The 12,256-nt window shown below is 43.0% G+C and overlaps 1 protein-coding gene and 1 long non-coding RNA gene across 6 annotated transcripts in view; one reads left to right on the top strand and one right to left on the bottom strand.

Annotated features, from left to right (window-relative positions):
* LNX2 (ligand of numb-protein X 2) overlaps nucleotides 1-12,256 on the top strand; it is an 87,657-nt gene that overhangs the window by 51,865 nt on the left and 23,536 nt on the right. For all 4 annotated transcript variants that reach the window (XM_082365053.1, XM_082365052.1, XM_082365055.1 and 1 more), the window contains 3 exons: nucleotides 3,098-3,324; nucleotides 4,481-4,680; nucleotides 9,382-9,750. In XM_082365053.1, the coding sequence (XP_082221179.1) occupies nucleotides 3,098-3,324; nucleotides 4,481-4,680; nucleotides 9,382-9,750 (796 nt within the window). The remainder of the gene's footprint in view (nucleotides 1-3,097; nucleotides 3,325-4,480; nucleotides 4,681-9,381; nucleotides 9,751-12,256) is intronic.
* The window catches only part of LOC309615472, an 80,158-nt gene continuing 78,785 nt past the window's right edge, over nucleotides 10,884-12,256 (bottom strand). For both annotated transcript variants that reach the window (XR_014236844.1, XR_014236845.1), the window contains one exon: nucleotides 10,884-11,215. This is a non-coding gene — a long non-coding RNA (uncharacterized lncRNA). The remainder of the gene's footprint in view (nucleotides 11,216-12,256) is intronic.

Here is a 12,256-nt window from a genome sequence, read left to right as displayed (position 1 = left end):
CGTTTGTGTTTTCATGATCACCAAAGCCTTTCTCACGCTAACATTCTATGACTGTGTTTCTAGCTACAAGTTTGTGGAACAAATTCAGTTTATGTTTTCTTGAGGCCTAGGAAAAGAACCCCATAAGTTTAGTATGATCCAGTGTGAAGAGCAGGCACCTTTAAATCAGATCTGAGTTGGCTTGAATTTTGGCTCCATAACTTAATAGCTGTGTGATGCTGGCATAGTGAGTTGTTTTAACTTTCCCATTTGTGAAATGGGGATGATAGAGCAGTTGTGAGGATTCAGTGAAATACTGTACATAAAGTCTACACAGTGACTGGCCCTAATTAGACACCCAGCAAATTCTGGTTTCTTCCTTTCTCTTTCAGTTCCAAATGTTTACAAATTTGAGGGATGCTGGCTGTGGGCTGTCTGTGGTCAGGAGCTTTTCTCTGTCCAAGCCTGCTCTGATCTACTCATTCCCTATTCACCTTTTGTTTAAAAATTAGTTTTATTGACATATATTTTACCTACCATAAACTTCACCTATTTTTAAAGTATACAATTCAGTGGTTTTTAGTATATTCACAGAATTGTGTAACCATCATCACAATCTAATTTTTTTTTTAATAAATTTATTTATGTATGTATTTATTTATTTATTTAGGCTGCATTGGGTCTTCGTTGCTGCGTGCGGGCTTTCTCTAGTTGTGGCGAGCGGGGGCTACTGTTCGTTGTAGGTTGCAGAGCACGGGCTCTAGGCGAGCGAGCTCAGTAGTTGTGGCTTGCGGCCTCTAGAGCGCAGGCTCAGTAGTTGTGGTGCACGGGCTTAGTTGCTCCGCGGCATGTGGGATCTTCCCGGACCAGGGATCAAACCCGTGTCCCCTGCATTGGCAGGTGGATTCTTAACCACTGCACCACGAGGGAAGTCCCCACAATCTAATTTTTAGAACATTTCAACACCCCAAAAAGAAGCCCTGTACCCATTAGCAGCCATTCTCCATCCCCAGATGCCCCAGTGTTGAATGGTCTATCCCGGTCCTCTTTCCGCCTAAGCTCTGTAAGTTTTGGTGTGCAGTTTTGTGGAATGCATGTATTTTGTTAACAGAACTGCTTGTGTTACAGTCTGGGCTTTTGCCCTCATCACTGAAAGTGTTCTTTCTAAGGTCACCATGACCTTTTAATTTCCAAATCAAACCAGTGCTTTGGCCCTTATCTTATTTGCCCCCTTTATGGCATTTGCACAGTTGGCCGCTTTTTCTTTGTTGACACTGTTGTCTGGTTGTTCTATCTCAGTCTACTCAGCTGCTCCATCATGTTTAAACATGGGTGTTCCCGAAGGTTCCCTCTGTAACCTTCCTCTATTCCTGGGTAGGATTGTTCTTCCATATTTTTACATAGTATCATTTTTAATATCTTTAATTCCTGTTAACGATTTGCTGCCCTACTGGAAACATAAGTATACCTGTTTCTTCACCTCTCTAACAATCTTAAGTTTTGCTTTTTAAATTTGTTTTTCCATGTTTAATAACTATATCTTAGCCTTTATGGTTATTTAGTTTGTAGGATTTTTTTAGTTGTTTGTTAGGCTAATTCCCAGGTGTTCACATTGTTTGTATTTCCTCTTCAATTCCTGTTCCTAGTGCTTTTATTCCATTAAAGACTAGCTATTGGCCGTGTAGATACTTGTGTATGATACGTATTTTGAGAACTAAATCATTACCTGTCTTCTTAGTCAAAAGTATTTTTTCTGATTCAGTTTTTAGTGTCAATTCTTTGTTGAATAAAATATTTTAAAATGCATTTCTAATTAAATATGCTTACTTGACAAAAGTAATTTTTTCAGTGACATAAGTTTCAAACATAGTTGCCAGGCCCTTGCAGAAACACTCCCTGGAAGAAAATAAGTGGACCCCCTTCTTAGCAAGGTGAAGAGAAAGCATGTCTGGAGAGAGTGTTGAATAAAGAAATTTCATAATGATCCTTTTCAAGAACTTGAAATCCAGGACCTAAAATAAATCTTCAGTTCATGAGGGAAATTTTATTACTCTTATCATTAAGGAATAGCTTTCAATTTTAATTGAATTCTGTCCTTAATTTTGATTGAAATTTTAGATTTTTAAGAATACTGTTATTGAATGAAGGTCTGCAGCCCTAGCCACAAGACTGTCGCCCATCCTGCCCACCCTTTCCTAAACTTCTTACCCCAACAGGAGAGTAGGTGGGGTCTGAGAGTCGTGTCAGGGTCTAGGAGCGTGTGCCTGGCGCTCCTGTACAAATCCCCGGTTCTTCCACCCGCTCCTCAAACTGGGCATTATTCATCACTTTGTCCAGTCGGGGTGTCAGGTGGGAAAGAACTGGCACCTTGCAGCACTTCTAACATCTGTGTATAAAGACTTTCTTTAAATGTTTAAACAAACATACATCTGCCCCTTTTGTTGGCCTAAGTAAGTAAAAACAAGCAAGTTAACAGCCCTTATTTCTTGGTGCTTATGTAAGTTTCCCCAGTACTTAGAAATATATTCTTCAAGTTTCATAGCATATCTGTAATTCCACAGTTGCAATTCTGTTTTTACAAACCAGGAGATATGTTTTCCTCTCCTCCCATGCCTGTCATAAATGTGAGCCTTTGCTGTGCCTTCCTGCAAGTGGTAAAGCTTCAGATGTATTTCCACCCACTAACAGGTGATGTGCAGTTTTGGGTGCGAGAGCAGAGAGGCGCAGGGGTACTCAGGGTCTAAGGCAGGACGCAGGGGGCTTGTGGAGGAAGGTGCTGGTTGCCACTCCTGTGGTCCAGCCGTTTAACCTGTAAAAGGGGTTATGAAATCAGAACCTCAGGATGATTCTCACAGTGCAGGGGGATCTGTACTGGTGTACTACACTGTGTATGTATTTCTGGTACTAATAGGTTCCTGAGTACATGTTTATGCAAATGCCTTGTTTTAAATTTGCTCCGTGGAGTGGTAAGTACTTCGTTTTAGTGGAAATGCTTGTGGGTACTTCTAGGTGCTTTTTGCATAGAAGCCATTGCCATTGTTTTGTTGTGGTACAAACTGTTAATCACTTTTTTTTTCCTTTCAAATCATCTGGAAACCACCTGATGCTCTCTTTCTAGATGCCCTGGAGCTTCTCATCAGAGAGTTGCCCTGGAGAGACGGAAAACTAGTAAAACTCAGACGGAGATCGAGAATGAAAATGGAACCACGGTCATAGATCTTCCAGCTACTTTATCACCCGAAGCGGACTGTTCAGGGCCGACCCTGACATCGGTGTCCCTTCCCGCCTGGACGGAGGAGCCTGGCCTGGACAACCCCGTCTTTGAGGAGAGCCCCGCCGGGGACAGTACGTGTCCGCCGCCTGTGTTCCTCGCCTCTTCTCAAACCGGGCGTTGCCTTCCTCCCCACCACTCCCTGCTGCTCTCCCAACATGCGTTTTCTTTCCTCTTTAAAAAATTAATTTTGAGATATAATCCACATAGCACATAACTCACCCTTTTAAGTGCACAAGTCTGACAGTTTGCAGTTTAGAAGCAGAGCTCGGAACTTACTCTGAGGAAGGTGACCCTTCCCTCCCTCTTCTGTTTAGTCCATGATTCACTGGTTGTTGACCTGCTTCTTACTGGGTGTTTGTGTGCAAACGCTTGTTGCTTCTTGACTAAGAAAACAACAACATCAAGAGCAACAAAAATAATACCGCAAATTATGTGCTGCCTGTGTCACGCGTGTGCCAGACCCTTCCCATCCGTTAGCTGACTAAATGCCGCTGACGGTGCTGTGAAGTGGTTTGTGACAGGAGAGGCCTGAATCTTGAGGGACGAATTGGTCAGCTTGTGCCGCCAGGGAAGGGCTGGGTGTATATCTGACCCCACGGCCACGCCTGTGACTATTGCTCTGCTCTGGTGGCCGCTATGAATCTGACTGTACAGCCACTAGGAGTGAACAGAAGGCCTGTAGTCATGGATCTTGGGCACGTCTTGATGGTTGGCCCTAGGTATTTATTTTTAAATATACTTTTCTTGAACAAATTCCAAATTTTACTACAAATTCAAATTTTCCCTGCCCCAGCCATAACCCTTTTCCAAGAGCCACCCCTTCTTAGAGCCTTTGTGACTCCTCTCTCACCCCATGGTGATCACATGCCACAGAGTCGTCTTTATGCTGCTTTGCATTATTTACACGTGTTCCACCGACCAAACCTTCTCTCGTCAGTTAGGTCGAGATGACATTCTCTTAATATTGCTTCATCAGATCACTGTGTCGCCCCTCGTGATCTGATACGTAGTGGCTATTTGTGATAATTCACTGATCACCTTTGGAAGAGGAAATGTTTAGATAATCTTAACAGATATTTTTTGCCATTCTGCTTTCCTTATCCAGCGGTATTGCATAGTTCTTTGCCATCTACTAATGTAAGATGACTTATTTACCTGAAGATGATAACCAAAATATAAACTGTTTCTCTTTCCGTCTATTTCTCTCTCTCATTTCTAACTTGGCAGCCACACAGCAGCCACTTAGCTTACCAGAAGGCGAAATCACCACAATTGAAATTCACCGGTCTAATCCTTATATTCAGCTAGGAATTAGCATTGTGGGTGGCAATGAAACGCCACTGATTAACATTGTTATCCAGGAAGTCTATCGGGATGGGATCATCGCCAGAGATGGGAGACTCCTTGCTGGAGACCAGATTCTTCAGGTATCTGTTTTAATTACTGTGTTAACTTGCACTCTTTTGTTCTTATTCATAAGTTTAATACAGAACGTTGTGGTACTGTGGAACTTGAATTGTATAGAGGTTAGGTTTACTGTCATTATATGCAAAACAAGTCAGAATTTATCTGTAATTTCTCCTGTTGCCCATGTACGCGGAATGTATTTTTTCTCCTTACTTCACTTCCAATCCCGCATGTGACTCTGCTTGCAGTGCTTGGGCCCTTGCGGCCGGCTGGGCTCTTCCCGGCCTGGTCTGCAGGGCTGGCTAGTTCGGGGCCATCCCACCCATGCTGACATCCTCTTATCCCAAGCCCAGTTTTCTCATCCACCCATCACCTGCATTGTCTAGTTTATCTTCCTCTACTACACTGATTACTACCATCTGGAAAAGACAGAACGTGCAGCACTGGTTAGTTACAATTTATACCATGGGATTGAAGCTGGAATTCAGAAACGATAGCCGTCTCTTGTCGGCTCCCTAGTGCATTCCACTCATTAACCCTTGGTGCCACCCTCACCTTCTCTGTCAGAAGATGATATTTAAGAAAAAATAGCTATTCCCCAAAAAGAACTAGCTTGGGACAAGGTGTTGTTTTCTTAGAGGGCACATGGGACTGAGGGGAGGGGAGGGGAGGATTCTTCTGTATGGGATGGGAGTTCTGCGGCTACTGGCCTGGGTATTTGAGTCATACACGTGTAGATGATAGTTGAAGCTAAAAGAAATAATAACCTCCAGAAGGAGAGAGAAGAAATATTCATAACAAGGAAAACTATCTTCTAGGAACCCAAGCTCCAGGACTCCTCCCTCCTTCGTTGTTTGGTCCTCACCGTGATGTGTTGACACCCACCCCTCACTCCCCCTTTCCCTGCTCCCTCTTCAGTCCAGGCCCCCACTGCTGTGTCTAACTCTGTACACACCCCCAGCAGACGTCCCTGCCGCCCAGCTCTCCACTCTTCAATCCGACAAAATCACTGCCAGGTTAATATATCTGTAACTCTGCTCTCCTTGGGAAAATGTGATTAGAGCGTCACACCCAGACTGATTAATATTCACGGTCCTCTGTGGTCTCTTGCACAGCCTGTCATCTTCATCGTAACCCTTCCTTTTTGCTTCACGCATAGCAGCTGTAATGTTCTAGGCACTGTACTAGCCACTGAGAATACAGCTAAGAGCAAGGTACTCCCCCAGTCCTCGTGGAATTTATAATCCAGTGGAAAAGCCAGACATGACGCTCTTCTTGCTGCCACCTCACTCCCAATTCCAGCCTGTCCCATCGTGCTGGCTTGTCTACCTTCATCCTTAAAGCCTTGCTCAGCCCTTCTCGCCCGTTCTGACCTCTCCTTACTTGAATTACTGACAACATTCACTGCTTTACTCTTCATCTCTTGGTGTATGATCACAGTGAACTATTTAAATGGGCTTGGCTTTCTATGGTGATTGCAGCCACCCTAACGGTACCAGTTGTGATACAGATTTCTCATAGTGCTGTGTGTGTCATAAGCACAGGAAATACTTGCTGAATCAGTAAAAGAGTGGACTTGGATATAACATCCTGTCAGGAATAGCCATCTCCTTTATTAAAACAAAACTTAGACCCACTGGGAATTTTTCCACTCCCACTTATACGCTGCCCCTCACAGTGTGTTATTCCCACTTTAACACACTCGGGCCCCAAACCCTTCCTTCATTGCCCTTAGCAAGGCTGACACAGACTGAACTTTCTAGCAGTGTTTTGTTTCTTACTAAATACTAAGAAATAGGGGGTACAGGAAGCGTAACCAGTCCCGCTTATATAAAATCAGCTTCCTGCTCAGACCGTAGCTAGCTCTTCACTGGGTTTACTAGTAAAAGATAGCTATTTACTGTATGCTGTAGTTGCTGTCATTTTATGACATTAGCACTCTAGCTGCACCAGGCTGGCAAAACCTTCCCTTTGTTCCCGACTTCCCAGCTCGCAGTCTGAGTCTGCTGGCTGCCCTGGCATTTTTGACGCCCGGGCGGTCCAGATCAGGAGAGCCCACATGCCCCCGTCTGCAGCTCACACAGCGTTCTTTCTCTCTCCCATTTTCTCCGACTTCCAGCCTATTAATGTGTACATTCATTTTTGTATTTTCTTTTTTGCTACCAGTGATGTACTAGCATTGGGTATTAACATTTGTATATATTACTCATTCTTTTTCTAAATTCTAAAGGTAAAAACAAATGCTTTGTTTTTATCTGCATTTCTTTGAATACCATTGAGGTTAAATAGTTTTTCAGGCTTTATTTGCTAATATATTTCAGCAGCGGGCCTTTTACTCTTCTATTTTAGAGAATTGTGTTTAGTAACATAACTGAATCCTTACAACTCAAAATTATAGTTATCTGAAATTACTGACTACATTTTTGGAAATTAACTCATAGCTGTAAATTTACATTGTAGAAATTCCAAGGCACTATTATTGTTTATGGAGGCACACATATTAATATCTCTAGTAATGATCATCTTAATAAGTCCAGTTTAATGATTCAAATTGATAAGAAAAGTAAGAACACATAACCTGGTTAATGGATTCAAAAGGATCTCTCCTACTGTGGGCCCTAACTTCTGCTCAGTTTCTGACTGGTATGCTGGAGCCAGTAAGTAAAGCCACACCCCTTGCCCAAATGTGGAGTATTTATGGTCATTCAAAAGTAAACACTGGGAAAGAAGGCTGCTTGGAATTTTTTTTACTACCTGGTTTACTACCTGGCCCAACTCTGTATAAGATACATAAAGAACACAGCGAGCCAATCTGAAAATCCCCAAGAGTGGTCAAGATGGTTTATTATAGAGCAAAGAGCTGCCAAGCTGCCTGTGCTTTTATTTTAGCAAACTATATGCAGTGACGGGGTGTGGCTTTGGTTTTCCCGCATTAAACACACACACACACACACACACACACACACACACACACACACACACACCTTATTCTACTAAATAGCCTCTTTGAAGAGGAGACCCATATAACCTTCAAGGCCTTTTGTGATGCAGCCTTTTGTGAACAGTTTGAAGAAAAAAAATATTGTTATAAATTACATCAGTGTCACTATTAAAGATAACTTGTAAAGCATTATGAAGAATGGGTATTTTCAGTCTGATCTATCATCAGTGATTGAGGCATGTTCAGTTTTGAGGGAAAGTAATTCCGGCCATGTGTTGACTGCATCGGTACAAAGCACATTTAGCCAACGCGGCAGAGTTGACTATTGCTGGTGCTATTTTTACGAAGCCTGGAGACGGTATTTTATCTGGTCTCTGCTTTCTCTGCATTTTGCCAGCCACTACACATTCATGAAGGAAAAAATCTTCTTCCAGCTGTGGGATATTCCACACCTACTTCACAAGGATACTGTGAGGCTGCGTGCTTGCACACGGCTATGGCCGGATTTCAGCCAGATATTTCGTAAAGTCATTTGTGATATACCTGAATATAAGGAAAACTGTGAGCCTAGAGATAGGTAGCTCTTAGCTGAGTAGCCAGAAATGATGGTTTTTGATTAATGGATTCATGTCAGGCTAGTTTTTTTAGAAACTGCCTTAATTTTCTACTTGACCCTGTATTCAGTGTTTTTATTGAGGGCTTGGATGGCTACCAAATGCACAGATGTTGCAGACTTGGGAGAATAGCAACTTTGTGTATGACATCTATGAATTTGATGACTGAATTTTTAAAGATGCCAACAGGCCAAAATCAACAAAATTCAAGTTAACAGTGTTCAAAACTATCAACCCTAGATTAACAGAAAGGGGGGAGGTCTTGCTTCACGTACATTTCATGTGAAAAAAATTTAAGGAGTTTAGGTGATCACACCTCACCCAGAGCCTGTCACATAACCGATGTTCAGAGCGCTGGTTCCCCCTCACTTTCACCTCAGGCTGATTCAGAGGAACTCTCACTGTGATAAATACTAAGAACTGTGCTAATCTCTTCCTCTAACTAGGTAAATAACTGAAGGTGGGTATATTTTGTCAGTGATGTTACAGGTCCAAGGATCAGTCACTGTACTTATTTCAAGGTTATAAAGTTTAATAAGTAAATGTTCTGTATTAAATTATGTTACACTTGTGTGCCAAAGAATTAGAGTGGAATTATGATTATCGGCTTTTCTTTAAAGTAAAAGTCACTCATCTAAAATAAGGCTGTATACTTGAGATGCACCACTTTCCTTAAAATAAAACTCAGTTTATTTTCTCTAGCTTAAGTGTATTTCATTTTGGAAAAGTAAATTTGTAATCCAGTAGAACTTCAGTTTCTGTTCCACAAGAACTAGTCTTTCATGAGCACTTGCCATATCTGATGTTGTCTAGTCGTGCACTTCCTGACCCTATGAAGTGGATGGTAAACACGTTTTACAGGTGAGGAAGCAAGTTCTGTAATTTGCCCGAGGTTATCCAGTTACAGGGCAGAACCAAGGACCCTCATTCAAGACTATCATTAAAGCCTGTGATCTTGACGACTATTCTCTAGTTAATGCTAGTCACTGTAAGTTAATTTTAGGAACTCTGTACATTTTAAAATGCCTTTGGAGTGCTTGTCTTTGTAAGTAATGATTGTGTATCATTTTCACAATGTCAGTTTCCTTCAGAACCGTTACATGAACATTGCTACAAGTTGGGAAGATGAAAGATGGTCACACTTCGGTCATCACCCTTTTTTCCAGGTCAACCACCACAACATCAGCAGCGTGTCCCACAACCACGCCCGCGCCGTGCTGTCGCAGCCCTGCAGCACGCTGCACCTCACCGTGCTCCGCGAGAGACGCTGCGGCAGCCGCGCCCACAACCGCCCCGAGGTCTGCTCGCCCCGGGAAGAGGTCTTCCAGGTGGTTCTTCACAAACGGGACTCTGCCGAACAGCTCGGCATCAAACTTGTCCGCAGGACCGACGAGCCGGGCGTCTTCGTCCTCGACCTGCTGGAAGGGGGGCTGGCGGCGCAGGACGGCAGGCTGAGCGGCAACGACCGGGTGCTGGCCATCAACGGCCACGACCTGAAGCACGGGACGCCCGAGCTGGCCGCCCACATCATCCAGGTGAGCCCCACCTCGCGCCCACTCCAGACCCTCAGCCTCCCTGCCGTCGCTCAGCCTTGGTTCTCACTAGCAGGCAACACAGGGATCCAGGGGGGTGCTTGAGACTTCGTTGGACAGTCAAGCACAGCTACCTAAATTCTGCACAGTCCACACCAGTCTAACCTCAGCCCAGGTGACTCCCTTCTGGTCTGCACAGCCATGAACTTCTAGGCGGGCTGTTTCTGGAGGAAAGGCCCTGCAGTTTCACGTGGCAGACAGCAGTGTCCACACTTCACAAGGGAGAAGGTGAGACCCCAAGAGCTGTGGTCACCTGGTCTCTTCACTCACCTCTCACCTTTACTGCACAATCCATAAAGACGAGGGGAAAATCACTTTTTATTCAGAGCAACTTCTCTCTGTAGTGCTGGTTTTTTGGTAAAGGAATTCAGAGCATTTCAAACACATAACATTGTCCTCACAGTATCTCTGGAGGTAGTCATGATTAGAGAAGAAACACGTTTTCAGTAAGAGCATCAAAGCAGATACATTAAAAACCGTCCGAGAAGATCTTCAGGCTCTGCAGCGTGCCGTGGCATGTAACGTGGCTGTCTCCTGCAGCCTTGGAGGAGGGCGAAGCAGAACGGGAGTGTTTCAGCGAGCACAACACACGCTACCAGTGGAAGCCAAGCATTAGTTAATATAACCGAACTTTTGGAATTAAGGTCAGTTGATAGTCACAAAATAGGTATATATATACATAGAATCAAATAACAGTGAGATTTTAACACTAAGAAAACCCAAGTCTCACTCCCCTTTAACCTACTCCCTTTTCTCCCACTTTTTGGTTCAATATAGCCTTAAGGAAACACACACACATGCTTACACATACACACACACACACACGCTCACAGCCATATTGCATTGAGAGGTGGTTCAGGTATTGGTCTTATTTCATAGACTTGACGCTTAAAAAAATTGAATGCCTTGAAATTCCCTCAAATCAGAAGCAGCATTCGGGGCACCAGGAGCTTTACCTGTGGATCACGCCAGCTGCTGCACTGCTGAGAACAACTTCATCTTGGGGCGGGGGGAGAAGAAGAAAGTTAATCCATTTTGGGGATTTGTTAAGAGAAATAGACGAGTCGAGTGGACTTTTTTTTTTTTTTTTTTTTTTTATTTATTTATTTATTTATTTATGGCTGCATTGGGTCTTTGTTTCTGTGCGAGGGCTTTCTCCAGTTGCGGCGAGCGGGGGCCACTCCTCATCGCGGTGCACGGGCCTCTCACTATCGCGGCCTCTCTCGTTGCGGAGCACAGGCTCCAGACGCGCAGGCTCAGCAGTTGTGGCTCACGGGCCTAGTCGCTCCACGGCATGTGGGATCTTCCCAGACCAGGGCTCGAACCCGTGTCCCCTGCATCGGCAGGCAGACTCTCAACCACTGCGCCACCAGCGAAGCCCTCGAGTGGACTTTCTGAAGTGAGAAGTCTGAGCAGTAACATGGAAAGGAAGAGAGAAATATATTGCCTGTATATATTTCAGGCAGTGTTAAAGTACGCTAATTCCTAAACAGATGGTCCTTACTAAATTTCTAACCAAAATGTAGAAAATATAGTTACACAGGTGGAAAACACATTTAAAATTTTTCATAATATATTTTATTTGGATTTTTATAATGCAAATAGTTGCATCATATTTTGTGCTGTGATTTTTCCCAGACTATAGAAAACTCAAGTTGCTCAACTTCTTTTTGAAAAAAAAATGAATAGTCTTATTGAGGATTATAAAAATAACACGTATTCCATGTCTAAAAAGGAGTACACTGAAGATAAAATACTGAAAATAAGTTAAATTCAGTCTAAACACCCCAAGCTATATCAATGTTAAGTGTTTGGAGGACATCCTTACGAACTTTTGAGTGTGTATGTCCACAGACAGATACAGATTTACACAGTACTTACACACGTGCTTATCTTGTAAATTCTGAGTTTGCAACTTTTTCTGTCAGCAGTGTGTTGTGAACTTCTTACCATGAAAGTTAAGTGTAGAACCCCATCATGATCTTTACTAGCTGATTCACTCAGTGTTCCCCTATGGACAGACTTTCATGTTTTGTTTTCATTTTAAGACATTTTGCTAAACTTCCCTCCAGAAAGATCAGATCATACCAATTTATACTCCCAGCACCAGAGTGTACCACTCAACTATGACTTAAGGGTATTGTTATTTGAATATCTTGCATTTTTAAAAATCTTGAATTTAACAGAACTTTTTTTGCTGTGTTTGAAACCCTGACATATTAGACGTGCATTCTGTTTAAAGTCAGCCTAAACCCAAATGTTGGTCCATCATTTAAGTCCTAAATGCCCACTTCCATCACATGCACAGAATTTTGTCTCTCAAAAAATCTAGAAAGATCAAGGATTTGTTTCTATTAATAATAGGTTTTGCATAAGCAGGGGTTTTCCAGTAAAAGTTGAAATACTAATTACAGAATTTGGTGGTTATGAGGTAGTAAGCAGTAATGAA

The sequence above is a fragment of the Balaenoptera borealis genome (assembly GCF_965194805.1).
Source record: "Balaenoptera borealis genome assembly, chromosome: 18".
Lineage (NCBI taxonomy): Eukaryota > Metazoa > Chordata > Mammalia > Artiodactyla > Balaenopteridae > Balaenoptera > Balaenoptera borealis.
The sequence above is the reverse complement of the archived record's forward strand: the minus strand, read 5'-3'. Positions and strand labels throughout refer to the sequence as shown.